Source organism: Geotrypetes seraphini, chromosome 1, assembly GCF_902459505.1.
Source record: "Geotrypetes seraphini chromosome 1, aGeoSer1.1, whole genome shotgun sequence".
Classification (NCBI taxonomy): Eukaryota; Metazoa; Chordata; class Amphibia; order Gymnophiona; family Dermophiidae; genus Geotrypetes; species Geotrypetes seraphini.
The window spans coordinates 452,529,235-452,541,517 of record NC_047084.1 but is presented as its reverse complement, the minus strand read 5'-3'; the positions used below and the strand labels follow the sequence as shown (position 1 = coordinate 452,541,517).

General features: G+C 44.6%; 1 protein-coding gene across 1 annotated transcript in view; it reads left to right on the top strand.

The window, feature by feature from the left end:
• SMC1A (structural maintenance of chromosomes 1A) overlaps positions 1-12,283 on the top strand; it is a 115,951-nt gene that overhangs the window by 29,146 nt on the left and 74,522 nt on the right. Inside the window, 1 exon segment of the mRNA XM_033921456.1 lies at positions 3,221-3,361. Within this exon segment, the coding sequence (XP_033777347.1) occupies positions 3,221-3,361 (141 nt within the window).

Here is a 12,283-nt window from a genome sequence, read left to right as displayed (position 1 = left end):
AGTTTCTCACTTGGAAAGTGGTATTTTTGATTGCGCTCACGTCTGCTCGTCGGATTAGTGAACTGCAGTCCTTGGTGGCGGATCCTCCTTTCACGGTGTTTCATCATGATAAGGTGGTTCTTCGCACCCATCCAAAATTCTTACCTAAAGTTGTGTCTGATTTCCACCTCAATCAGTCTATTGTCCTTCCGGTGTTTTTTCCGAAGCCCCATTCTCATCCTGGTGAGGCGGCGCTTCATACGCTTGACTGTAAGAGGGCGTTGGCTTTTTATCTTCAACGCTCCAAGTCTTATCGGAAGGTTCCTCAATTGTTTTTGTCCTTTGATCCTAATCGTTTGGGACACCCGGTTTCGAAGCGCACCTTGTCGAACTGGTTAGCTGCTTGTATTTCCTTTTGCTACGCTCAGGCTGATCTCCCGCTTTCGGGTCGAGTTACGGGTCATAAAGTCCGAGCGATGGCAGCTTCCGTGGCTTTCCTCCGATCCACGCCTATGGAGGACATTTGTAAAGCTGCCACTTGGTCTTCGGTTCATACGTTCACCTCTCACTACTGTCTGGACACTTTGTCCAGAAGCGACGGCCGGTTTGGCCAGTCGGTGTTACGTAACCTGTTTTCATAATTTGCCATCCTCCCACCTACCCTTTTTTGGTTGGCTTGGAGGTCACCCACATGTGAGAATATCAGCCTGCTTGTCCTGGGATAAAGCACAGTTACTTACCGTAACAGGTGTTATCCAGGGACAGCAGGCATATATTCTCACAACCCGCCCACCTCCCCGGGGATGGCTTCTTTGCTATGATATGGAACTGAGGACCACGAGGTGGGGATGCGCCCTCTAGTGGGCAAGAAGGCTAGCACATGCGTGGTGCAGTGTGCAAACTTGAAACTTCAATCAAGTTTGCTTGAAAAGCTGTCCGCGCTGGGGCTCCGTAGATGACGTCACCCACATGTGAGAATATATGCCTGCTGTCCCTGGATAACACCTGTTACGGTAAGTAACTGTGCTTTTCAGGAAACCCATCTCTCTTATCTCTGACAGTGCTAAAACAGTTCTTAGAGGTTACAATGCTCCTATTTTTTCATCTGCCATCAAGAAAAAGAATGGAGTCTCCATTTACATTAAATCTTCTCTTTATATTAATGTAATCAAAGAAGACTCAGACTCTGAGGAAAAGGTGGTGCCTAATCCTGTGTCCTTAGGCAAAGTGACACTACTTTTACTTAACATTTACGCCCCGGTCACAGATTCACCTGATTTTTTCCGCACAATACAACACACCTTACTACAGTTCCCAGATACTCCAATTATAATGGGTGGAGATTACAATCAGCCACTCGATTACATATTTTGGATTGAACTTCGACATGCCGCCCATCTAAATCAAAACGAGAGAAGAAATAAGTTCTCTAATGGTTAATCACAATCTGATAGATTCCTGGAGAATCTTGAACCCCTACAGCATGAGAATTTACACACTTTTCAGTTCCACACAACACATACACCAAGTTAGATTACTTTTTTTAAAAAAAATTATTTTATTCATTTTAAAACTGACAAACAAGTGATAAATATTAAAACATTACATTACTAATAAAATATACAGCCTTGACATTCTTATATATATAATCCATTAAAGTAGAAATTATAACCCTTTCCCCCCACCCAACAATTCTTCAACAAAAATCCAATCATTAAATAAAAATATTAATCATCCATTTCCCCACTCCCCCCAATAAAATAAGTTAGATTACTTTTTAATTTCTGCTATTTGTCATCGTGCATCATTAAAACTGAGATTCACTTAGCTCTCATCTCGGACCATGCTCCAATATCCTTACACATCAGATTCTTAGATAAACCTCCAGCTAAACAGTCGTGGCATCTCAACAATCAGTTACTAGCCGATGAGGAAATTGTACAAAAACTAAAACTATTTACAGAGAATTTCTTCCTCACTAACTCATCACCTGATCTCTCCTGCAACAGTGTGGGAGGCATACAAAGCCACATTAAGAGGCGAAATGATAAGCTTAATGGCTTGGCAAAGGAAACAATTGAATCATCAATTCAAAACACTAGAAATTGAAATTAAACATCTAGAGACTAACTATGTCAATAACTTGCTTGCCTCTCAACTTCTAGCACTACTGACCAAAAAGAAATATGAGTATAACACTGTAGCCTCTCAATGTGCAAATAATGATATTTATTTAATGAAATCCGTACATTATATTGGCAGTAATAAAATGGGGAAGTCTCTTGCCCAATACCTTAAAGGGAAAAAAGAACGTTTTCATATTACCTCCATTAAAACCACTCAAAACAGTGTTACCACAGATGAAATCAGTATACAAGCTAAATTTGAACGTTTTTACGCACAACTATATCGTTCCAAATCCTCCTCTTCTGAGAAAGAGATTAGTAAATATTTAGACAACATAGTACACCCTAGTCTTCCTACTAGCCTCAAAGCTGATATGGATGCACCGATAATTATGCATGAAATTGATCTTGCCATCACATCTTTGGCATCTAACAAGCCTGGATGGTCTTACATGCAAATTTTTCAAAACTTTTGCCACACATTTAAAAAACCATTTACTGCTGTATTTTAATTTTGTTAATGACCATTACAGCATAACTTTGCTGAGGCTCATATTATAATCTTTCCCAAACCCGATAGAGCCCCAACCCTAGTAAAGAATTATAGACCAATTTCCCTTTTAAACACTGATTATAAAATTCTCACCAAAATTCTAGCCACACGTCTGAATAAAGTGATTGAACAATTAATTCTACCTGACCAAGTCGGATTTATTAAACATCGATACATCGGAGATAATCTTCAGATCTTTCATATTACCCTTTGAAGCCTACCTCCAAGCCAGTTCCCAACCCATTTTGTCAATGTCTCGCCCAATCCTATAGAACTCATCTTGCTTAGCAACTTGCGGTGTGGTACGCTATCGAATGCTTTGCTAAAGTCCAGGTATACGATGTCCAGGGACTCCCCAACATCTAGCTTCCTCGTCACCCAGTCAAAGAAGCTTACCTTAGCATTTGGCAATTATCAAACTAGATGAATGTTTTATTGTATTCTGGATCCTAGATTATTGCAACTGGCCCTCAGTGTGGGTCAGTGAACATTCTGGACTTGAGCAAATCTCTTATGCAGGAGCTTTTGTGAAGCTCCTAATGTCTTTTTGCCTTCCTTGTAGGTGAAGAAATACCACCGTCTGAAAGAAGAAGCCAGCAAGAGAGCTGCTACCTTAGCACAAGAGTTGGAGAAGTTCAACCGTGACCAAAAGGCGGATCAAGATCGATTGGATCTGGAGGAACGGAAGAAAGTAGAAACAGAGGTTTGTGCTGTGCTTCATAGTTTGTGATGGCACAGAATGGGGGTTGGGGGGTGAGTAATGTTTGACACAAACAATCAAATCCAGGATCCGATAATAAACAACTGATTAGAAAGTATTGGAAATACTGCGGTAGTTCCCTGGGATATCGGGTATAGTATGTTTCCATTGCAACGGGTACAGTAGTTTAGACTATAGGTTTTATCCCCATACAGAAGGCATCAAACAGATTCTTCAGCTCCGCCTCCTTGTGTCACTGGGCAGTGCCCTTTTCCCTCAGTTTTTCCTTCTATTAGTGGGTTGCGAAGGTGTCCCTCTGTAATTCCCCAACCTGTTTATTGTTTGTTTATTGTACATTTGATATCCCACTTAATGCAGTAGCTCAAAGCAGCTTACAAACTAAAATTAAATTAGGTACTTGAGAAAAATTACCCTATCTGTCCCGAAGGCTCTCAATCTAGCTAAGGTATTGATTAAAATAAAAATATACAATACAATACAATACCTGCTAAGCACCAGTATCTGTCTTATTATTCCCTCTGTACTTCCTCCACCTGAGCACTGTATAGATGCACCACCTTGTCCAGTTTGTCTGTCTTGACTAGATTGTAAGCTCTTTTCAGCAGGAACTGTCTCTTCTATTTTTAGTTTTTATGTACAGTACTACACTGCACGTCTAGTAGCGTTATAGAAATAAGTAATAGTAATAGAAGTCTTCTGCTCAGCATAGTTTATTATTTTTGTTTTTTTTTTATCTGATTCTGTGAGGTTTTCCTGAGCCCAAGAGGTTCTCCAGTATTCCTGGGGGCATCTCTGCCTGGGAGAAGATACAGACTCTGTAATCAGAGATCTGTAGCTGTGGGGGCAACTCTTCCTTATAGGGATTCTACCTAGCCTGCCTGCACTAACATTGTGGAGCTGGTGGAAGTCCGAGGGTTTCAAGCTCTTGGAGCCTGACTAAATGACAAGCTTCTGGAGGATCTGAACGTTTGTCTGAAACAGAAAATCTTCTCAAGAGTCCCAGCTGCTGTGTGTAGTTGATGCAGGCAGGCATCTGACAGGATTGTGAGTATAGCCTATTACTGTCTATGGGAGACATTGGGGGTTTGGGGGCCAGGATTCAGGTCCCCCACCTCCAAAACCCTTTTTTCTGAATTGTTTGGCTTTTAATATTGCTCTCCTGGGTCGTTTTTGGTGCAAAATTAAAATAATTAGAAATGGACTCCTCAGACTGTTTTATTCCTATATCATTGTCTAATTTGTGATGGATGGCCGGCTGAGAGTGACTGTGTGCCATGGGGCACATGAGGGGGGGCGGGAGCACTGGGCTTAGGCCCCTCTGGCCTCTTCAAAGGTTGGCTGAGGAGTATCTGTGCACTCTGGGGCACATGAGAAGGATGGGGGAGCGGGAGCGCTGGGCTTAGCCTACTCTGGTGCCTCCGAAGGGTTGGAGTCACAGCCAACTCAGTTGTTAGGTTAGAAATCCCTTCTAGAGTTCGTTGAGAGTGACTCGGCGTTTGTCGGCAATAACTCATGTGCACAGATGCCTTTGAGCCCAAGAGGAGACAGGATGTGGCCCTGCAGATGTTCTCAAGAGATCCAGTGCAGGGTTTTGACTCTAATTTTGTGAGTTTAATGTTTGAAGTTTATCAGAAGTTTTAAAGGAGCATCAGCGTCCAGAGTTTCCCAGGTGCTGACTTATGGAGTTTCCTACGCAAATCTCAGCTCCACTGCAGAGGATTGATCTGGAGGTCCGATCTGAGAAAGATTAGGACAGCAGGGAGTCGGGCTTGATGTCCTTCTTTTTCCAAAATTAATCCTCAGGCTGGAGGGAGTTAGGGTCGCAGGCCCAGTGCTCATAGCCAGGAGTCTGTTGGCACCCTTAGACCAAGGGAGAGGACCAGACACTGTGTAGACTTTATAAAACCATCGGATTAAATAGAAGCCCTCATGGAAAAAAAATATAGGAGACCCATAAAACAGGGGGACAAGACTTTTTTTTTAGATATATTAGTGATAGGAGGATGTGCAAAAGTGCATTATGAGACTCAAAGGTGAAGGAGTGCAATATGTAGAAGCTGATAAAAAATAAGGCTGAATTGCTAACAAATATTTCTGTTCTGTAATTCACAGCTGAAACGCTGGGAGCAGGACTGCAGAAAACATAAGCAAATAGGGATGGAGGTGTGGCAGACCCTGATCAATTTTCAGAGGATTGTGTACGTGAGGAGCTCACTAAACTAAAGCTGGATAAAGTGATGGGGCCAGATGGTGTATGAGGGTACTGATGGGAACTTAGGAAAGGTTTTGGCAGCTCCGCTGGCTGATACTTTTCAATGTTTCTCTAGATTCGGGCGTGGTACCAGAGAATTGGAGAAGGGTGGATGTGGTCCCTCTCCACAAAAGTGGAAGTAAGGAAGAAGTAGGGAACTACAGGCCATATTTTTCGTTCCATAAGATGCACTTTTTCCACCCCCGCAAGAACTGACGGCAAGCCATTCACAGAGCGGAGCAGGACCAGATAGGAATTCTGAACCAAATTTTTTTTCTTGGTTTTTCCTCCTCTGCAGGTGGGTGCGTTTTATGGTCCGGTGGTATATCAAAATTTTATTATTATTAAACTTGAGCGAAAAATATGGTAAATTAATGGAAACACTTTTAAAGCAGAGAATAGTGCAGTTTCTGGAATCCAGTGGATTACAGGACTTGAGGCAACATGGATTCACTGGAGGCATGTTTTGTCAGTCAAATTTGATCAATTTCTTTGACTGAGCAACCAGAAAATTGGATAGAGGGAGAGCGCTAAATGTGGTATATTTGGATTTTAGCAAAGCCTTTGGAGTGTTTCACACAGGCATCTAATAAATAAACTTAGTGCACTCAATATGGGCCTCAAAATGATGGACTAAGTCAGGAACTGGTTGAGTGGAAGGGACAGAGGGTACTGATCAATAGAGATTACTCTGAGGAAAGGGATTGGTTCTTGGGCCTGTTCTTTTTATCTTCTTAGTAAGCAATATTGCTGAAGGGCTGACTGGTAAGATTTGCCTCTTTGTGGGTGATACCAAAATCCTTGATGGTGTGGAAAACATAAGGAAGGATCTAGTGAAGCTTGAAGAATGGTCTGAAATTTGACATCGAAGATTTAATGCTAAGAAATGCAAGGTCATGCATTTGGGCTACAGAAACCTGAGGGAATGGTACAGTTTAGGAGGTGAAGAACTTTTGTGCACAAAAGTGGAGTGGGACTTGCGTGTGATAGTATGTGATGATCAGGTGGCTAAACAGGTTAAAAAGGTGACGGCGAAAGCTAGAAGTATGCTTGTGTGCATAGGGAGAGGAATGGCCAGTAGGAAAAAGGAGGTATTGATACCCTTGTATAAGACTCTGGTGAGACCTCATTTAGAATATTGTGTACAATTCTGGAGACTGCATTTTCAAAAAAATATAAACAGGATGGAGTTGATCCAGAGGAAGGCAACTAAAATGGTTGATGATCTGTATCATAAAGCATACAGGGACAGACCTAAAGATCTCAATATGTATTCTTTGGAGGAAAGACAGGAGAGGGGAGATATGATGAGATGTTTAAAACCTATGTGACATAAATAACATGAGGCGAGTCTCTTTCAATTGAAAGGAAACTCCAGACTGCATAGAATTATGTGAGTAATCTAAGAAAATACTTTTTTATGGAAAAGGTGGTAGATGCATGGAATAGAGGTGGTTGAGACAATGACTGTGTCTGAACTCAAGAAAACATGGGATAGACACATAGGAACTCGGGGAGAAATGAAGATAGTGGATGGGCAGACCAGATGGGCCATTTATCTGACATCATTTTTCTGTGTTTCTATAGTTTCCCTGTGGGAGTTAAATTTGGATCCCCCGCAGATGTCTACAGTTCAAACTTCTCTGTTAAGCAGTTCTAAGACCCAGTCCACCTATTTTCCTTCACATCTGAAGATCACCATGATGCTAGTGGAGCATTGGGATGCACCGGAGGAATCTTTTAAGGGGTGCTAGGTCCATGTCCAAATTATATATGATGGCTCCGGATTTTCAGCAGCTATTTACACAGCCTAAGGTGGATTCATTGGTAGCACAAGTTATTAAGCCTACTTCGCTACCTAATGAAGGCATCGGAGGGTGAAACTTATGCTCAAAAGGCAGTTTGAGGCTTTAGCCTTGGGTCTTAAGGTGGCTAAGGAGAGTGCTTTACCGCAAGTGTTGCTTTCGGAGGTAGACTATGTAGTCAGTGCTCTACATCACTGTTCTTCAACCGCCGGTCCGCAGACTGGTGCCGGTCCACAGGAAATTTCTGCCGGTCTGCGCAGGGTTGGCAAGATTAAGGTGACCATAGGTCCCGTTTTCAGACCTCCTGTCCCGTTGTCCCCACACACAGCTTCGGGGCAACAGGACAGGCGATCATTTCTGTCCCTACTTGTCGCGCAAAAAAAAAAAAGCCTCCCTCCTTCCTTTCCCTGGGTTGGTTGCTATCTTACCGCCCTGCTGCTGCTGCTAAAGCTGACAGGAAGTCTTCTTTCTGACGTCAATCGCTGCCTGGCTGGCCCAGAACATCCTCTCCGACGTCAGAATTGACGTCGGAAAGAAGACTTCGTGTCGGCTTTAGCAGAAGCAACAGCAGGGCGGTAAGATAGCAACCGACCTGGGGAAAGGAAGGAGGGAGGCTTTTTTTTTTTGCACAGCAGGGAGGGAAGGAGGTAGGCAGGCAAGCAGGCTGACTTTGGCCAGGGAGGGAGGGAGAGAGGTAGACAGGCAGGCAGGCTGGCTTCGGGGGGGGGGGTGGGACAAAGTGTGGAAGGCAGTGAGAGGGACATAGGAAGGAGGCGCTGGGGGCACTAAAGACAGGAAGTGGCACTAAGGACATGGGAATGAAGCACTGGGGGCACTAAAGACAGGAAGGGGCACTAAGGACATGGGAAGGAGGCACTGGGGGCACTAAAGACATGGGAAGGAGGCACTGGGGGCACTAAAGACATGGGAAGGAGGCACGGGGGGCACTAAAGACAGAAGGGGCACTAAGGACATGGGAAGGAGGCACTGGAATGCACTAAAGATATGGGAAGGAAGCACTGGGGGCACTAAAGACATGGGAAGGAAAGAGGGAGGGAATAGAAAGGGACAATTCTTGGGCCTGAGTGCAGAAAGAAAGGATACACAGACAGAAGGAAACGCAACCAGAGACTCATGAAATCAGCAGACAGCAAAGGTAGGAAAAATGATTTTATTTTCAATTTAGTGATCAAAACATGTCAGTTTTGAGAATTTATATCTGCTGTCTATATTTTGCACTATATTTGTCTATTTTTCTATAGTTACTGAGGTGACCGAGCTCGCGGAGATGGGGCGGAAACGGGGTTTTTAAATTATAGTCCTAGTAGTTTGCCGGTCCACAAAATAATATTTTTATTTCTGCTGGTCCACGGGTGTAAAAAGGTTGAAAAACACTGCTCTACACGATGTGTTTAGAATAATGAGCAAAGTCTCTGCTTCTTTATTATCCCTCCAGATCAGCACAGAACAGATAGTTTCCACCCACTGGCAGAAGAAAGTAAACTGAGACACATTGACTTTTGGCAGTAATACAAGTGGGCTGTGCATTCCCATCTACAGTCTGCTCTCAGCCTCCAGCAGGTGGAGATGGAAACCCTGTCCAGTCTTTCCTTTTGATAGGGCCAGTTGGATCTGATTAGTGGCCTTTTTATTGTCCCTTTTTGCTGTCCACACAGAGCTTGGGTGACCCTTTCGGGGGTCGCAGGTGTCTTAAGAATGAGAATTTTTTTCTGGCTGACCAGGTTTCTCTGGATGAGGACTTGGATCTGGGGAGGCTGCCACTGGCCCCAAGACCTGCAGAAAATCCTGCGTCCGAGGACAACGACAATCCATCAAGGAGCAAATCTGCGACTACAATTTCAACACCCGGGCCTCGGAAAGAAAACTCTCCCCAAGCTGGTGTTGAAAAGAACTCCGAGATACTCCAATCCCAGTGCCTTCTCAGGAGATTCGCATCAGCAGGTATTCCATTTACTTCATGGTGCCCAAGTAAAAGGGGTCTTTACTGCCCATTTTGTATCTGAAAGGTTTCAACAGGGCACTCTGGGTTCCGTCTTTTTGCATGGAGACACTGAAGTCCATAATTCTGGCTGTTCAACCTGGGGAGTTTCTGACTTTTCTCAACCTGAACAGAGGCCTACCTGCATGTTCCAATTTGGGCCTCCCATCAGTGATTCTTTCGCTTTGTGATGTTGGGACAGCACTATCATGTTTTGTGTGCTTCCCTTTTTGTCTGGCCACAGCTCCATGATCTTTAACCAAGATTATGGTGATTGGTGGTGGTGGCGGCGGCCTTGCACAAGGAGGGAATTCTGGTTCATCCCTATCTGGACGACTGGTTGATTCAAGCAGAGTCTTTTCAGGAGAGCTCCTGGGTCACAACTCAGGATATAGAGTTTCTTCAGTCGCTAGGCTGGGTGGTCAACCTGTCCAAAAGCCAGTTGACTCTGTCTCAGCACTTGGAGTATCTCAGAGTTCTTTTCAACACAAGCTTGAGGAGAGTGTTTCTTTCCGAGGCCCGGGTGTTGAAATTGCAGTCGCAGATTTGCTCCTTGATGGATTGTCGTCGTCCTCGGCGCAGGATTTATCTGCAGGTCGATGGCAGCCTCCCTGGAGGTTGTCAGGTGGGCTTGTGCTCATATGTGCTCTCTTCAGCATGGTCTTCTTCGGCGGTGGTCGCTGGACTCTCCTGTCCCTCTTCAGGGGGTTAGTTTGTCGCAACCTGCGCTAATGGCTACAGTCTTCCAATCTGATTCAGGGAGTGAGTCTGGATCAGCCCCAATGGACAGTGCTTCTCACGGGTGCCATACTTGATTGAACATAAGGGAGTTCAATGTCTTGTTCGCTTGGCTCAGAGCAGCTGGTCGCTGGTGGAGGTGTCCTGGTCAATCAATATTCTGGAGACCAACGCCATTCAGTTGGCGTTAGTGACCTTCCAGTCATTGCTGGAGGGCAAGTTGATTCAGGTTCTCTTGGACAATGGCACGGCAGTGGCTTACATCAAGAACATAAGAATTGCCACTGCTGGGTCAGACCAGTGGTCCATCGTGCCCAGCAGTCTGCTCATGCAACAGCCCTTAGGTCAAAGACCAGTGCCCTATTTGAGTCTAGCCTTACTTGTGTATGTTCTGTTCCAGTAGGAACTTATCCAACCTTGTCTTGAATCCCTGAAGGGTGCTTTCCCCTATAACAACTTCTGGAAGAGCGTTCCAGATTTCTACCACTCTGGGTGAAGAAGAACTTCCTTACGTTTATACGGAATCTTTTCCCTTCTAATTTTAGCGAGTGCCCTCTCGTTCTCTTCACCTTGGAGAGGGTGAATAGTCTCTCTTTCTCTACTAAGTCAATTACCTTCAATATCTTGAATGTTTCGATCATGTCCCCTCTGTCTTCTCTTCTCAAGAGACAAAAAGGCCCTAGCCTCTCGTTATACGGCAATTTCCCCAGTCCCTTAACCATTTTTGTCGCTCTTCTCTGGACCTTTCAAGTAGTACTATGTCCTTTTTCATGTACGGCAACCAGTGTTGGACGCAGTATTCCAAGTTGGGGCATACCATGGCCCGCTATAATGGCATGATAACCTTTTCAGATCTGCTTGTGATCCCCTTCTTAATCATTCCTAGCATTCTGTTTGCCCCTTTCGCCGCCGCCGCACATTACGTGGACAGTTTCATTGACGTGTCTACAAGTACTCCCAAGTCTCTTTCTTGGGGTCTCTAAGTATAGCTCCAGACATCCTGTATTCGTGCATATGATTTTTGTTACCGACATGCATCACCTTGCACTTGTCCATGTTGAACCTCATTTGCCATTTCGCGGCCCATTCCTCGAGCATATTTATATCTCTTTGTAGGTCTTCACAATCCTTCTGTGTCCTCACTACTCTGAATAACTTTGTATCGTCCGCAAATTTAATCACCGCACTCGTGCCAATTTGTAGGTTGTTTATAAATATGTTGAAGAGCACAGGCCCGAGCACCGAACCCTGCAGCACTCTACTCGTGATGCTTTTCCAGTCTGAGTATTGTCCATTCATCCCTACTCTCTGTTTCCTATCCGCCAACCAGTTTTTAAGCCAAGTGAGTTATATCACACTCTTTCCCATGGCTCGCAATTTTTCGAAGTAGGCGTTCATGCGGAACCTTGTCAAACGCCTTCTGAAAATCTAGATATACGATGTCGACTGGGTCATCCTTGTCTATCTGCCCATTTACTTCTTCAAAGCTGTTGTCAAGGGAGTACCATGAGTCATCTGGTGGCGCAGGAGGAAACTCTTTTCATGGAATGGGCAGAGGCTCATTTTCTGGACATCTTGGCTTCCCATATAGCAGGACTTCCTCAGTCGTCATGTTCTGAATCCCAGCGAATGGAGTCTGTGGCTGGAGGCTTTTGATTTCATTGTTCAGCCTTGGGACTGGCCTGTCATTGACCTCATGCCCATGAATGCCATAGCGCCGAGGTTCTTCAGTCGGCGCAGGAACTTCCAGACCAAAGGGGTTTGCTGCTCTGATGCAGGTTTGACCAATGGACGAATTGCTGTCTTTCCTCCATGGCCACTAGTGGGCAGAGTTGTTCTTCGCATTGCCCAGAACGCAGGTTGCATGTTCTTGTTGGCTATAGACTGGCCTAGGCGCCCATGATACGCATATCTGGTTCGTCTTCTCATGGCAGATCCTCTTCCTCTGCCCCCTCTCGCCTGACCTTCTGATTTGGGGTCCCATTCCCATGTTCGATCTGGGTCCCTTTTCTCTTACATCTTGGCTCTAAGTAAGAAAAGATATTTGGATAAGGTCATCTCCAACCTCTTGGGTTCTCGGAGACTTTCCACTTCTTGGGCTTATGTGCACA